Consider the following 15,422-nt stretch of genomic DNA (forward strand, 5'->3'; position numbering starts at 1 on the left):
TTCTGTTTGTGTCCACAAATGCTGCCAGACCTGCTGAGTTTTTTTTTGCAGCATTCTCTGTTGTATGCTTCAGATTTCCAGCATCTGCAGTATTTTGCCTTTATCCACAGTGCTTTCCTGGTTCAGGAGTTTGAATCCCGTCATATCGCCCCTCTACCACTGTCTCAATCAGTCTTATGTTTCCAGTTCTAAAAAAGGATCACTTGACCCGAAACGTTAATTTTGTTTTCTTCTGCGCAGATACTACCAGACCGACTGAGTTTTTCCAGCGATTTCTAATTTTGAGTCTTTCCCTTCGACAAACAGCAGGAGGGACTGCGCATGAGTAGCTGTGGTGTTCCGTGCTGAGCATGCGCAGCTCTCGCGAGGAACGGCGCGTTCTGAGTATGCGCAGAGGGAGCCGCAGCGCCCATATTCGGCAGGCCGCAGCGGGTAAGAAGGAAATGGAAAAATCAATCAATCAATCAGTTAATCAATAATTCAATCATTTCCGGGGTCCGGAGAGGGCTACTTAAAGCCAGAACAGAATGAAAAGAATGGATAAATCAGCCCGTCTGGAAACTCGTCCTTAACTGGAGATTAAATGGGGTTGCATTAGGGAGCGTCTGTAACTTCAGGGGAAATGGAGACTGGGGTCAGGGAGCGTCTCTAAATGCAGCGGATAGGAGTTAGGGAGCAGTGGAAATGGAAATTGGAGTCAACGAATGCGTATTAGTATAGACAAATTGACACTGGGTTCAGGGAACGCCTGTAAAGGCAGGGAAATGAACTCTAGGGTCTGTAAATGCATCTAATCCCAGGATGAGGCATTCCACTCCCGTACGTCTCAGATGCCCTCGTTTTTCAAGGATCACAACTTACCCCGCCTCAGTGGTCGAGAACGCCCTCGACCGTATCCCCCGCATTTCCCGCAAATCATCCCTCACACCCCGTCCCCGCAATAACAACCAAAAAAGAATCCCCCTCGTCCTCACGTACCAGCCCACCAACCTCCGGATCCAACACATCATCCTCCGATACTTCCGCCATCTGCAATCCGACCCCACCACCAAAGACATTTTTCCCTCCCAACCCTTATCTGCTTTCCAGAGGGACCACTCTCTCAGTGACTCCCTTGGCCGCTCCACACTCCCCTCCAGCCCCACCACACCCGGCACTTTTCCCTGCAACCGCAGGAAGTGCTACACCTGCCCCTTCACCTCCCCCCTCACCCCCATCCCAGGCACCAAGAAGACTTTCCACATCAAGCAGATGTTCACCTGCACATCTGCTAACGTGGTATACTGCATCCGCTGTACCCGTTGTGGCCTCCTGTACATCGGGGAAACCAAGCGAAGGCTTGGGGACCGCTTTGCAGAACACCTACGTTCGGTTCACAATAAACAACTGCACCTCCCAGTCGCGAACCATTTCAACTCCCCCTCCCATTCCTCAGACAACATGTCCATCCTGGGCCTCCTGCAGTGCCACAGCGATGCCACCGGAAGGTTGCAGGAACAGCAACTCATATTCCACTTGGGAACCCTGCAGCCCAATGGTATCAATGTGGATTTCACAAGCTTCAAAATCTCCCCTCCCCCTACCACATCCCAAAACCAGCCCAGCTTGTCCCCGCCTCCCTAACCTGTTCTTCCTCCCACCTATCCCCTCCTCCCACCTCAAGCCGCACCTCCATTTCCTACCTACTAACCTCATCCCACCCCCTTGACCTGTCCGTCCTCCCTGGACTGACCTATCTCCTCCCTACCTCCCCACCTCCCCACCTACACTCACCTTTACTGGCTCCATCCCCGCCTCTTTGACCTGTCTGTTTCTTCTCCACCTATCTTCTCCTCTATCCATCTTCTATCCGCGCCCCCCTCTCTCCCTATTTATTTCAGAACCCCCTTCCCCTCCCCCATTTCTGATGAAGGGCCTAGGCCCGAAACATCAGCCTTCCTGCTCCTATGATGCTGCTTGGCCTGCTGTGTTCTTCCAGCTCTACACCTTATTATCTCACTAACTTTCCTTGTGCGTGTGGTTTTGCCACTGTTGTCTTTGCACTCTTGTGTTCGTCAGGCATAAAACAGTTTTTGTAGTTAACCTATTCGCTCTTCGAATGTTTGCCATTTCCAATTCACTGTCAAAGAACAAAACAGCACATGAAGAGGTCATTTGGCCCTCTAAGCCTGCGCTGACACATTTTCCCCTTCCACACTAAAACTGTCTTCACTTACAGGGTCCATATCTATTGCCTTCCTATTCATGTATTTGTCCAAATACCTGTTGAATACTGCTATTGTGTCTGCTTCCACTACCTCCTCTGGCAATGTGTCCCAGGCATTCACCACCCTTTGCGTGAAAAACTTGCCCCGCACATCTCTTTTAAACTCCCCCTCTCTCCCCCTTCGCTGACTAATTGACCGTTGTACCCAGGAAAAAGCCTCGTACTTTCCACTCTGTCCATGCCATTCACAATCTTATAAACTCTATCAGGTCACCCCTCAACCTTCTGTGTTCCAGTGAAAACAAACCCAGTTTATCCAACGTTTCTTCATAGCTAAAATCCCCCATAATAGGCAACATCCTGGTAAACGTTTTCTGTACCCTCTCCAAAGCATCCAAATCCTTTTAGTAGTGTGATGACCAGAAATCTACTTAATATTCCAAGTGTGGTCTAACTAAAGTTCTATGAAGCTGCAGCATAACTTGCCTATTCTTATACTCAAAGCCCCTTCCAATGAAGGCATCATGCCGTAAGCCTTTTTTACTTCCTTATCTATGCACTGCCACCTTCAGTGATCTGTGGACTTGCACAGCCAGAATCGTTTGCGTATCAATACTCCTAAGGGTTCTGCCATTCATTATATGATTTCCAACTGTGCTTGACCTTCCAAAATGCATCACCTCATATTTGTCTGGATTAAGCTGCTTCTCCATCTGATCTATATCCTGCTGTATCCTTTGATGATCCTCCTCACTATCGACAACGCCATCAATCTTTGTGCCGTCCGCAAACTTACTAATTAGACCAGCGTGTTTTCTTCCAAATCATTTATGTAGACCACAAACAGCAGAGATCCCAGCAATAATCCCTGGGGAACACCACTAGTCACAACCCTCCATTCTGAAAAGCATCCTTCCACCACTACACTCTGTGTCCTCTGACTAAGCCAGTTTTGTATCTATCTTACCAGCTCACCCCGATACCATGTGACTTAACCTTTTGTACCATTCTGCAATGAGGGAACTTGTCAAAGGCTTTACTACAGTGCATGTAGAGAACATCAACCACTTTTCCCTCATCAATCATTTAATTTTAAATGCATATTGATCTTGTCCCTGAGAATCTTTTCTAATAAGCACTAGTGATACTCGGGAGGGTTTAAACTACAATGACAGGGGACTGGGAACGAAAACAGCATGTCAGCAATGGAGGAATTGAGGGGAAGGTAGATGTTAGGATGAGTAAATCAGAAAAAGACAGGCAGAGACTGGTGATTGAATATGATAGTACCAATGGGCTGAATTGTGTTTATTTCAATGCAAGGAGTATCATGGGTAAGGCAGACCAGCTTAGAGTTGGATCAGTACGTGGGACTATGATGTTGTGGCCATTACAGAGACTTGGTTGAGAGAGGGACAGAACTGGCTGCTCAGCGTTCCAGGGTTTTGTTGTTTTGGACAAGATAGAAAGGAAGGTAAAAGTGGTGGAGGAGTTTAAGGTTCTTGTAAAGAGTTGTAGCTCAGGTTGTGTGTGAGGTTGTTGACTTGTTCGCCGAGCTGGCTGGTTATAGTTCAGACGTTTCGTTACCATGCTAGGTAACATCATCAGTGCAGCCTCTCATGAAGCGATATTGTTCTACTCCGCTTAGTATTTATATGATCCAGTCTGTTGAGGTGTTTTGTGTCATTTCTGGTTCTTTTTTGCAAGCGTTTGTATATGGGGTCTAATTCCACATGTTTATTGATTGCATTATGTCTGGAGAACCAGGCCTCTTGGAATTTCCGTGCGTATCTATGGTTGGCTTGAACTAGGATGGTCATGTCGTCCCAGTTAAATTGATGGCCTTCGTTGTCCAAGTGCACTGAAATGAGGAAAAGTTTGTTGTGTCGTTTTGCCGCTAGCTAGTGTTCGTGTATCCTGATAATTAATTTCCTTTCTTTCCGGCCGATGTTTTTGGCAGTTCTTGCATGGGATTTTGTACAGTACGTTGGTCATGGGTATGGGGTCTTTGGTCCTTGCGAGTGTTTAGCATAGTGTGACTGTGGGTTTTTGTGCTCTCCTGATTCCTAGTAGTCGTAGGAGTCTCATCGTCAGTTCCAATATGTTCTTGACATGTGGTAGTGTGGCCAGTGTATTAGGGTGTATTGTGTCCTCCTGGTGTTGTCTATCTGCAGATGTATTTGGTGGGGTATCCATTAATAGTGAAAACCTTGTATAGGTGCTCTTCCTCCTGCTTGCGAAGTTCAGGTGTGTTGCAGTGGGTTGCGGCCCATTTGAACACGATTCAATTTAACTGGGATGACATGGCCATCCTAGCCCATGGCAACCATAGATACACATGGGAATTCCTGGTGCTCCACCCGTAACACAATCAATAAGCATGTGGAATTAGACCCCATATACAAACCCTTGCAAAAAAGAATCGGAAATGACACAAACATCTCAACAGACCGGATCGTATAAATACTAAGCGGGGTGAAACAACATTGCTTCATTGGAAGCCTCACTGATAGTGTTACCTAGCTTGGTGGCGAAACATCTGAACTATAACCAGCCAGCTCAGCGAGCAAGTCAACAATCTTAAGTGGAAGAGTTGCATTACTAATCAGGGAAAATGTTATGTCTGCACTCAGAGAGGACATGCTTGAGGGCTCATCCACTGAAGCAAATGGGTGGAGCTTAAAAATAAGATGGGTGCAATCACTCTGATAGGATTATGCCATAGGCCCCACAATATCCACCGAGACATTGAGGAACAAATATGTAGGCAGATTATGGAAAGGTGCAATAAAAACAGAGTTGTCATAGCGGATGACTTTAATAACCCCAATATTGACTGGTACTCACTCAGAGCAAGAGTCTTAGACAGGGTTGGAATTTGTTAAGTGCATTCAAGAGAGTTTCTTGAGACAGTATATGGATAGTCCAACGAGAGGAGGGGCCATTTTGGACCTTGTACTTGGCTAATGAGCCTGGTCAGGTGACTGACCTTTTAGTTGGATGGCATTTTGGAAAAAGTGATCACAACTCCTTAAGTTTTAAGATAGCTATGAACAAAAATAAGTCAGGACCTTTCGGGAATTTCTAAACTGGGTGAGGGCAAATTACGTCAGTATTAGGCAGTATTAAGTAGGGAATGTTAATTGCGAGGAGCTGTTATTAGGTAAGTCCACATTTGACATATGGGAACTGTTTAAAGACCTTCAGGGGAAAGTTCAAGACTGGCATGTTCCAGTAAGGAGGAAGGACAAGGATGGCAAGGTAAGGGACCATTGAATAATGAGGGAGGTTGTCAATTTAGTCAAAAGGACAAAAGAAGCATATGTGGGTTTAGGAAGCTAAAATTGGAGGGGGCCCGTGAGGAATATAAGGAGAGCAGGGAATAAGGAGAGCAAGAAAGGGCCACGAAATGACCTTGGCAAGTATGGTTAAAGAGTATCCCAAGGCATTCTATAGACACAGTAAAAATAAAAGGATAGCTTGGGAGAAGGTAGGACACTCAAGCATAAAGGAGGGAACTTGTGCTTGGAGGCAGAGAATGTGGGCAAGATCCTAAATGAACAATTTGTGTCAGCATTCACCACGGAGAAGGATATGGAGGGTACTGGGATTTGTGTGGAGCATGCAAATGTGGTAGGGCATTTTGAGATCAAGAAAGAAGTGATGTTTGGTCTCTTGAAGAGCATTAAGGTGGATAAGACCCCAGGGCCTGATGGTATCTACCCCAGGTTATTGAAAGAGGCAAGTGAGGTAATTGTTGGGGCCTTGACCAAGATCTTTGTATCCTTGCTAGCCACTGGGGAGGTCCCAGAGGACTGGCAAGCAACTAATGTTGTTCCTCTGTTCAAGAAGGGAAATAGAGATAATCCAGGAAACTACAGACTGGTGAGTCTGACATTGGTGGTTGGGAAGCTATTGGGGAGAATTCTTAGGGATGGGATTTACGCACATTTGAAGAAGCATGGGCTAATTAGGGACAGTCAGCATGGCTTGATGTGGGGCAGGTCATGTCTTACCAACTTGATTGAATTTTATGAGGAGTTGAAGAAGGTGATCAATGAGGTAGAGCAGTGGATGTCATTTACATGGATTTTAGTAAGGATTTCGAGAAGGTCCCTGAAGGTAGGCTCAACCAGAAGATTTAGATGCATAAGATCCACGGTGACTTGGCTGCATGGATTCAGAATTAGCTTGCCTGTAGAAGACAGAGTGTAGTGGTGGAAGGGTCTGAGGAAGGGTCACCGGACCCGAAATGTTAACTCTGCTTTTCCTTCACAGATGCTGCCAGACCTGCTAAGCTTTTCCAGCAACTTCGTTTTTGTTGTTGTTGTAGTGATGGAAGTGTGTTTTTCAAGAGGTTCATGACTAGTGGTGTTCCACAGGGATTATACTTGGACCTCTCTTGTTTGTGATATATATAAATGACTTGGGTGAAAATGTAAATGGGTGGATTAGTAAGTTTGCAAACGATACAAAGATCGGTGGATTTGTGGATAGTGTAGAAGGTTGACAAAGGATTCAGCAAGATACGGATCAGTTGCAGATGTGGGAGGAGAAATGGCAGATGGAGTTTAATCCGGGTAAGTGTGAGGTGCTTCATTGTGGGAGATCAAATGTTAAGGAAAAATATACAGTTAATGGCAGGACCCTGAACAGCACTGTTGTACAAAAGCATCTTGAGGTTCAAGTCCATAGCTCCCTGAAAGTGGCCACACAGAAAGAAAGGATGGTAAAGAAGGCGTATGGCATGCTTGCCTTTATTGGTTGGGGAACTGAGTACAAGAGTCAGGATTTAATGTTGCAGCTTTATAAGACTTTGGTTAGTCCACACTTAGAGTATCGTGTTCAATTCTGGCTGCCACATTACAGGAAGGATGTGGAGGTTTTGGAGAGGGTGCAGAAGAGGTTTAGAGGGTATGAGCTATAAGGAGAGGCTAGGAAAATAGAGGTTGTTTTCTCTGGAGCTGTAGGAGCTGGGGGGAGACTTGATAGAAGTCTATAAAGTTATGAGATGCATAGATAGGGTTGATGATCAGAATCTTTTTCCCAGAGTTGAAATGTCTGAAACCAGGGGGCATGCATTTAAGGTTAGAGGGACTAAGTTCAAAGAAGACATGAGGGGCAAGTTTTTGACACAGAGAGTGGTAGGAGTCTGGAACGTATTGCCATGGTGGTGGTGGAGGTAGATATGATAAGGGAATTTAAGGGACTTTTAGATAAGCAAGGATATGCAACGATTGGAGGGATATGGACAAAGGGCAGGCAGAAAGGATTAGTTTCATTTGGCATCATATTTGGATAACGTTGTGGGTCGAAGGGTCCGTTCCTGTGCTGTACAATTCTATGTTCTATGTTCTAATTTCGCTACCACCGACATGAGGCTCACAGGCCTGTAATTTCCTGGATTATCCCCGCTACCCTTCTTAAACAATGGGACAACATTGGCTATTCTCCAGTCCTTGGGACCTCATCTGTGGCCAAAGAGGATGCAAAGATGTCTGTCAATGCTCCAGCAATTTATTCTCTTGCCTGCATTAATATTCTGTGATAGATCCTGTCAGGATCCAAGCGCTTATCTACCTTAATACTTTTTAAGAAGCACAAACCTCTTCCTTTTTAATAGCAACTTGGCTTAGAAATTCGGGTTTCCTGAGACCACCTTCCACCAATTCCTTCTTTTTGGTGAATACCGACACAAAGTATTTGTTTAGGACCTCATCTACCTCATCGGCCTCCACACATAAATTTTCTCCTTTGTCCTTGAGTGGGCCAACTTTTCCCTGGCTACCCTGTCATTCCTTTCAGTAATGTTTTCCAATCCATCATAGCCAATTCAGGCCTCATACCAGCATAGTTTCTCTCATTAAGATTCAGGACCCTGGTCTCAGTATCAACGCTTTCACTCTCCATCTTGATAAAGAATTGTATCATAGTATGATTGCTCATCCCCAAGGGGTGTCTCACAACTATATTATCCCTTTCTCATTGCATAACACCAGTCTAAGATGGCCTGTTCTGTAGTTAGTTCCTCAATGTATTGATCCAAAAAAAACTTCCCATTTACACTCCAGGAATTCTTCCTCTATAGTATTGTGACTAATTTGATTCACCCAATCTATATACAAATTAAAGTTTACAGATAATCCTTTATGCATCTCTGATTGAGGGCCCTGTTGACAACGGCCCTCAATCGGGTCCGACCCATCTCCCGCACTTCTGCCCTCACCCCTTCTCTTCCCGCAACAGTGATAAGGTTCCCCTTATCTTCGCCTACCATCCCACCAGCGTCCACATCCAGAAGATCAACAGACGCCATTTCCGCCACCTCCAGCAAGATGCCACCACCAGACACATATTCCCCTCCCCTCCCTTGTCCGCCTTCCACAGGGACCGTTCCCTCCGGGACACCCTGGTCCATACTTCCTTCACCCCTAACACCTCCCCACAGCCCTACGGCACCTTCCCCTGTAACCGGCGAAGGTGCAACACCTGCGCATTTACCTCCTCCCTCCCAGTATCCAAGGGCCCAAACATACCTTCCAGGTGAAGCAACACTTCACCTGCACTTCCAAGAGTCTAGTCTACTGCATTCGCTGCTCACAATGTGGTCTCCTCGTAGACTTGGCGACCGCTTCGCAGAACATCTACGTTCTGCTCGCAAAAAAGACCCTGAACTACCTGTTGCCTGCCACTTCAATGCACCACCTTGCTTCCTGGCCAACATCTCTGTCTCCGGCTTGCTACAGTGTTCCAGTGAAGCCCAGCGCAAGTTGGAGGAACGACACCTTATTTTCCGCCTGGGGACCCTACAGCCCTCCAGACTCGATATTGAGTTCAATAATTTTAGGACCTAAACTCTCCCATGTCCCAGCCCCCCCACTCCACACACCAGCCCTTGTTACCACATAGCCTGCCACTACACACCCCCTGTTGTTAGTCACTAACAGTCCCCATTAACAACTATTCACCCTCCCAGCCTGATCGTTAGCAACTCCTTTGTCTGTCCAACTGTCTTTCTCTCTCTTTGGGCTCTATCCTATCGTTTACTCCCTATTCCACCCACCTCCCTATTTTCTGCATATAAACTGACGTTTTCCCAGCCACCATCAGTTCTGAGGAAGGGTCACCGGACCCGAAACGTTAACTCTGTTTTCTCCTCCACAGATGCTGCCAGACCTGCTGAGCTTTTCCAGCAACTTTGTTTTTGTTCCAATATTTTTCCTTAATTTGTAGTGGGATATTTGGAACTCTCTGCCTTGAATGGTAGTTGAGTCAGGAACACTTTGACATTTAATTAATATTTAAGTATTGACTTGTGTTGGACCAAGAGCTGGAAAATGAGATTAATGTAGTCAGCACTTTATTGACTGGTGTGAATGAAGTGGGCCAAATGGCCACCTCTTGTGGTCTAAGTGCCTGAGTCTATGAATCAGAGAGGGTCAAAATGAACATAGTCCATAGGCAGCTTCAGGCAAGATAGAGAGGAAGCAGTGAGTGTGGAAGTGAACCAAGCTCTGGAAAGAGGGTCGAAGGGAATGTAGGATGTATTTATGAAGATGTGAAAATGTAGATTTCCACACGCGGAGAGGGGAGAGTGTGCAAGATCATGTTTTACAGCTTTCAGGGTACAAACAGGTTATTACCTGTTCTGAATTCTGTCCTTTCCTCACAATGAAGATATTTTTTGACTTTTTCAGGAAATTGGAAAGGAAGTACTTGATGACAGGGAAACTGCAACCAAATATTATGCCTGCGTCTGACAGTCACTCAATTCATCAGGACTCAGGATTGTCGATCTTTGATTGTGGAGAAGAAAGGCTTGTCTATTGGTAAAGGTTTCAATCGTCAGTGTGCATGGAACAGCACTGAGTGAGAATGTTCCAGTCCACTGACTGTGGAAAGAGCTTTAACCAGTTACTCAGCCTGTGATAAATCATTCGCAGCCGGGGAGAGACCAGATACGCGTTGTGTTTGAAACTTCAACTGATCATCCAACCTGGAGAGACACAAGGGTGCAGGTCCCACGGAGAAGCCGTGGAAATGTGGGGACTGTGGAAAGCAGTACAGGTCTCCATCCCTTCTGGAAATTCACCGACGCAGTCATACAGGGGAGAGGCCATTCATCTGCTCCCAGTGTGGGAAGGGATTCACTCAGTCGTCTGGTCTGTATAAGCACCAGAGAACGCATTCTGGGGTGAAACCATACAGCTGCCCCGAATGTGGGAAGCGATTCGCTCAGTTAGCCCACCTGCGAACACACCAGCGGATTCACACAGACGAGAAACCCTTTAACTGCTGTGAATGTGGGGGCTGGTTTAAAACCTCTGAAGAACTGACTACACACCAGTTGATTCACACTGATAAGCCATTTTGCTGCTCTCAATGTGGCGAGAGGTTCCAACAATCCTCTGAGCTTCTCGGCCATCAGTGGGTTCACACTGGGGAGAGGCCGTTCACCTGTTCTGTGTGTGGGCAGGGATTCATTCAGTCCTCAGACCTACGGGCACACCAGCGTGGGCATGCCAAGGAGAGTCCATATATCTGCTCTGAGTGTGGAACGAACTTCATGAATGCTCCCAAACTGCTGCGACACAAGTGGGTTCACTCCGAGGAGAAACCATTTAATTGCTCCGTGTGTGGGAAAGGATTCATTTACCCTTCGCTGCTGGAAAGTCACATACGCAGCCATACCGGTGACAGGCCGTTCATCTGCTGGAGATGTGGGAAGGGATTCACTCGGTTGTCCAGTTTGCAGATACACCAACATGTCCGTACAGGCGAGAGACCTTTTAAATGCTCTGGTTGCAGAAACACTTTTAAAAACTCAGCAGAACTGATTAAGCGCCGATGATCTCAGACAGATGAAAAACCATTTCCGTATTCCCACTGTGGAAAGAGATTTAGGCAGTCTTACCATCTTGCCATGCATGAGCAAGTTCATACCGGGAAGTCTCCATTCGCCTGCTCAGTGTGCAGGAAGAGATTCACTCACTCCTCAAACCTGCTGATGCACCAACGCATCCATGACAGGGAGTGGCCGTTCTCCCGCATCGATTGTGGGAAGGAATTTAGTAAGACGTGCAGGCTCCTAAGGCACCAGGGCATACACACCAGGGAGCGGCCGTACACCTACTCCGAGTGTGGAAAGGGTTTCACAAATTCATCCGATCTTCTCGCTCACCAGCGCACTTGCACTGGGCAGAGGCCATTCACCTGTTCTGAGTGTGAGAAAGGGTTCAGCCATACATCCAGCCTTCTGTGCACCAGCGGATTCACACCAGGGAGACACTATTCGCTTGCTCGGTGTGTGGCAAGGCATTCATTCAGTCAACCCATTTTCAGAGGCACCAGCAGGTTCACCAGCAACTGCAGGGGTTAGATTTTGCTGCTGTTGCTGCTGTTAATCATACCCAGATTGAATCAGGTTCAATCCAAAAGTTGAAGGAGATTGTTGCTACTGAAGTTAAGAATCCAGAGATCTGGAAAGCAGTTTATTGTAAAGGGCAAATAAAGCAGTCTGTTCTAAGTACTTATGTCTTTTTCAGGCAAGAAGAGGCAGATTGATAATCTGTTTTGATTTATCTCAGGACTTCCTATGGACAAGTCCATATCCCATTGGTTATATCTCTTGATAAGTCCAACTTCACGCACTTCTTCCATTTCCAGGATGAGGGATATAATGTGGTAAATTGTGAGGTTATGCCTTTGCCAGGAAGAATAAAGAAGCTGAATATTATTTAAACGGAGGAAGACTACATACAGCTACAGCATAGAAGATTTTGGAGATATTTGTGCATGAATCACACAAAGTTAGCATCCAAGTTCAGTGGGTAACCAGGAAGAATGCTGGCATTTTTTTCAAAGGGAATGGACTGTAAAAATGGGGAGGTATTTGTAAAATTAGGCATTAGTCAGACCACACCTGGAAAACTGCACAGTTTTGGTCCACATAAATAAGGAAAGATATACTGACATTGGAAACAGTTCAGAGAATGCTCACTAGGTTGTTACCTGGTATGGAAGGATTTTCTTATGAGAAGAGGTTGAATAGCTTGAGCCTGTGTTAGTTGGAATTTATAGGAGTGAGAAATAACCTTATTGAAAAATACAAGACTCTTAGGGGCTTGTCGGGATAAATGTGGAAAGGTTGTTTCCCATTGTGGGAGAATCTATTCTGTTTTACTGTGCGGGAAGCCCAATTAGAAGCAGCCACTTCTGTTGAAAGTCTGGCCTGTAGTTCACGATCAGACAGCCCACTAAGCTTGCAAATCTATCAAACATCTTCTGTCGTTGCTCCAATGGAATACTGCAGTCTCAGTTACTAGGACAACAATGTTCAAAGAAATCCATTGCCAGAATGTGACTTCTTTAACTATTCTATGAGCTTTCAATTTGCTCTTCATTTCAATGTTAAATATTTGTAGGGTTTTGCCAGCTTTCAGAGCTAGCTCTTTGCTTGCTAGGTTTATGATAATACTGCCGACAGATACTGGATGCACAATTGGATTTACTGAATCCTTCAGATCAATCACCATCACTTGTGCCTGTTCCCCCACCTTCTCCCTAGTGCATATGAAATTGTCTGATTCCATGGTAAGGGTACTGAATCCAATGTTGGCAGGATTCGGTCCTTGGTTTTGGAGCTACAGGTGCTCCTGGAAGTGGATGGATGTATTTGGGCCATTTTGCAGTTTGTGTGGAAGACCAAGGAAATGGGGAAATAATGGAGTGATCCCAGTAAAATTCAATGAGTGAAGAGCCTTGGCCACCCCCTCTTCCCTGTACTCAGTGAGTGGAACGAAACCCTTACTTAAGTTTTCACTAATCTTGTGGTCACTCTTGTTTTCAAACTGAACATCAAATCCCATTGCATTGTGGTCACTATTACATAGGAATGCCTTTACCCTGATATCTTGAATTGATCATGTCACATTTACACAATACAAAGTCTAATATAACAAGCTGCTCGGTCATTTTGAGAATGTGACGAAATAAGAAACTTTCTTAAAACCCTCTCATGAATGCCCCATCCAGGTTACTACTACAACCCTGATTCCAATTTAGATATAAATTAAAGTTATCCTTGCCTACCCTAATCACAAACACCATTATTTCCTCTTGTACAGTTTGCCCTAGACACGATCATCAGATCATAAGGAATAGAAATAAGAGTAGGCCCCTTGGTCCCTTGAGCCTGCTCTGCCATTCAATACGATCATGATTGATCTGACATTCCTCATGTCCACTTTCCTGCCTTTTCCCCATAACCTTTGATTCCCTGACTGATCAAGAATCTTTTTATTTTAGCCTTAAATGTACACAAGGACTGTGCCCACACAGCACTCCATGTTAAAGAATTCCAATGACTCACAATCCTTTAGAGAAGAAATTCCTCTTCTCTGTGTTAATTTAGCGCCTTTTACTCTAAGACTATGCCTTCTGAACCTATACTCTCTAATGAGTGTAAACATTCTCTCAACGTTTACTCTGTCAAGCGCCTATAGGATGCTATATGTTTCAATGAGTTCACCTCTCATTGTTCTAAACTCCAGTGAGTAGAGTCCTAATCTGTTGAGCTTTTGCTCATAAAATGATCCTTTCATACTGAAGATCATCCTAGTGAACCTTCTCTGAACTGTCTCCAATGAAACAATATATTTTCTTAAATAAGTGGACAAACCTGCTCACAGTAATCCAGATGTAGTCTCACCAGCACCCTGTAACAGTTGCATAAGACTTCCTTAGTTGTATTCTCCAACCTTTTTGAGATAAGGACCAACATTCATTAGTCTTCCTAATTACCTCCTGCATCTATATGGTAGCTTTCTGTGTTTCATGCATAAGTATCCCCAAGTTCCTTTATTTTGCAGTTTCTGCAGCTTTTTTCCATTGAAATATACTGTTACTTGTTCTCCCTTCCAAAATAAACAACTTCAAATTTTACCACATTATACTCCATTTCCCATTTTTTTGCCCACTTATCAATATTTTACTGTGAACTATTTGTATCCCCCTTGCAGCTTGCCTTTCCACCTATTTTTGTGTCATCTGCAAATTTGGCTACATTTGTTTCCTTCCTCGAAGTCATTAAGATATATTGTGAACAGTTGTGGTTCCAGCATTGATCCCTGTGGAAACCTACTGGTAACAGGTTACAAACTTTAAAAAGAACTCACTCACTGTTTCCTGTTCGTTAACCAGTTCTCTAACATTGCCAAAATATTATCTCTAATTCAATGGGCTCTTATCTTATGATTTAGCCTTTATGTGAGGAACCTTGTCAAACACCTTCTTGAAGTTCAAATTCAACACATCTACTGATTCCACTTAATAAACTGTAATAAATTAGACACAATTTCCCTTTCATGAAACCATGCTGATTCTGCTTGATTAGATTACGATTTTCCAGAAGTGTTGCATTTAACTTCTTTAGTAATCAATTCTAAAAATGGATGTTCAGTTAATTGGTGTATAGTTACCCATTTTTGCGTCCATCCCGTTTTGAATAGGCATGTCACATTGGCAGGTTTCCAAATCTCTGCAACTTCTCCAGAACCTGAGGACTTGGAAAATTACAATCAATGCATCCACTATTTCTGTAGCTACTTCTTAGGATCGTCAGATTAGAGTCAGGGGACCTACCTGCCTTTAGCACCATCAGTTTGTCTAATACTACTTTCCAGTGATGGTGATGGTACTTTATTCCTCCCTCATATTCTTTAGTACAAATGGATGTTCGAAGCATCATCCACTCTAAAGACTGATGGAAAAAGGGTGGTATGTGCTCAGTGGTTAGCACTGCTGCTTTACAGGGTCAGGGACCTGGGTTCAATTCCATCCTCGGGCAACTGTCTGTGTGGAGTTTGCATGTTCCCCCCATGTCTGTGTGGGTTTCCTCCAGGTGCTCTGGTTTCCTCCCACAGTGCAAAGATGTGAAGGGTAGGTGAATTGGCCATGCTAAATTGCCCATAGTGCCCAAGGATGTTTAGGTTAGGTGGGGTTAGACATGGGGAAAATGCAAGGGTAGGGCAATGGGTCCAGTGGGATGCTCATCAGAGGGGCAGTGTGACTTGTTGGGCCAAATGACCTGTTTCCACACTGTAGAGATTCTATGATCTATTCTAAAATATTTGTTTAACTTCTCTGACATTTCCTTGTTGCTCATGACAATCTTTGACAGATCATGACAGATTCATATTCCAAGGGGCCTATGTGC

At 44.9% G+C, this 15,422-nt stretch overlaps 2 protein-coding genes across 2 annotated transcripts; both read left to right on the forward strand.

Annotated features, from left to right (window-relative positions):
• Nucleotides 1–350: 350 nt before the first annotated feature.
• LOC109932070 (gastrula zinc finger protein XlCGF64.1-like) lies at nucleotides 351–11,057 on the forward strand. Its single transcript, XM_020531317.2, has 3 exons — nucleotides 351–432; nucleotides 9,970–10,075; nucleotides 10,415–11,057. The coding sequence occupies exons 1-3, from the start codon at nucleotides 351–353 to the stop codon at nucleotides 11,055–11,057; spliced, it is 831 nt and encodes a 276-aa protein (XP_020386906.1).
• A 72-nt stretch (nucleotides 11,058–11,129) lies between these two features.
• Nucleotides 11,130–11,585, forward strand: LOC109932069 (gastrula zinc finger protein XlCGF71.1-like). The gene has a single exon (XM_020531316.2). The coding sequence runs from the start codon at nucleotides 11,130–11,132 to the stop codon at nucleotides 11,583–11,585; it is 456 nt and encodes a 151-aa protein (XP_020386905.2).
• Nucleotides 11,586–15,422: the final 3,837 nt, after the last annotated feature.

This window comes from Rhincodon typus, chromosome 46 (genome assembly GCF_021869965.1).
Source record: "Rhincodon typus isolate 14 chromosome 46, sRhiTyp1.1, whole genome shotgun sequence".
Classification (NCBI taxonomy): domain Eukaryota; kingdom Metazoa; phylum Chordata; class Chondrichthyes; order Orectolobiformes; family Rhincodontidae; genus Rhincodon; species Rhincodon typus.

Bases quoted from the DNA above. Each gene is read 5' to 3' on its own strand.
- LOC109932070 (XM_020531317.2), top strand. From the start codon at position 351: ATGCGCAGCTCTCGCGAGGAACGGCGCGTTCTGAGTATGCGCAGAGGG. The intron at 433-9,969 runs GTAAGAAGGAAA...TGCGTCTGACAG, and splicing joins TATTCGGCAGGCCGCAGCGG to TCACTCAATTCATCAGGACT. The intron at 10,076-10,414 runs GTGAGAATGTTC...GAAACCATACAG, and splicing joins TGTGCATGGAACAGCACTGA to CTGCCCCGAATGTGGGAAGC.
- LOC109932069 (XM_020531316.2), top strand. From the start codon at position 11,130: ATGCATGAGCAAGTTCATACCGGGAAGTCTCCATTCGCCTGCTCAGTG.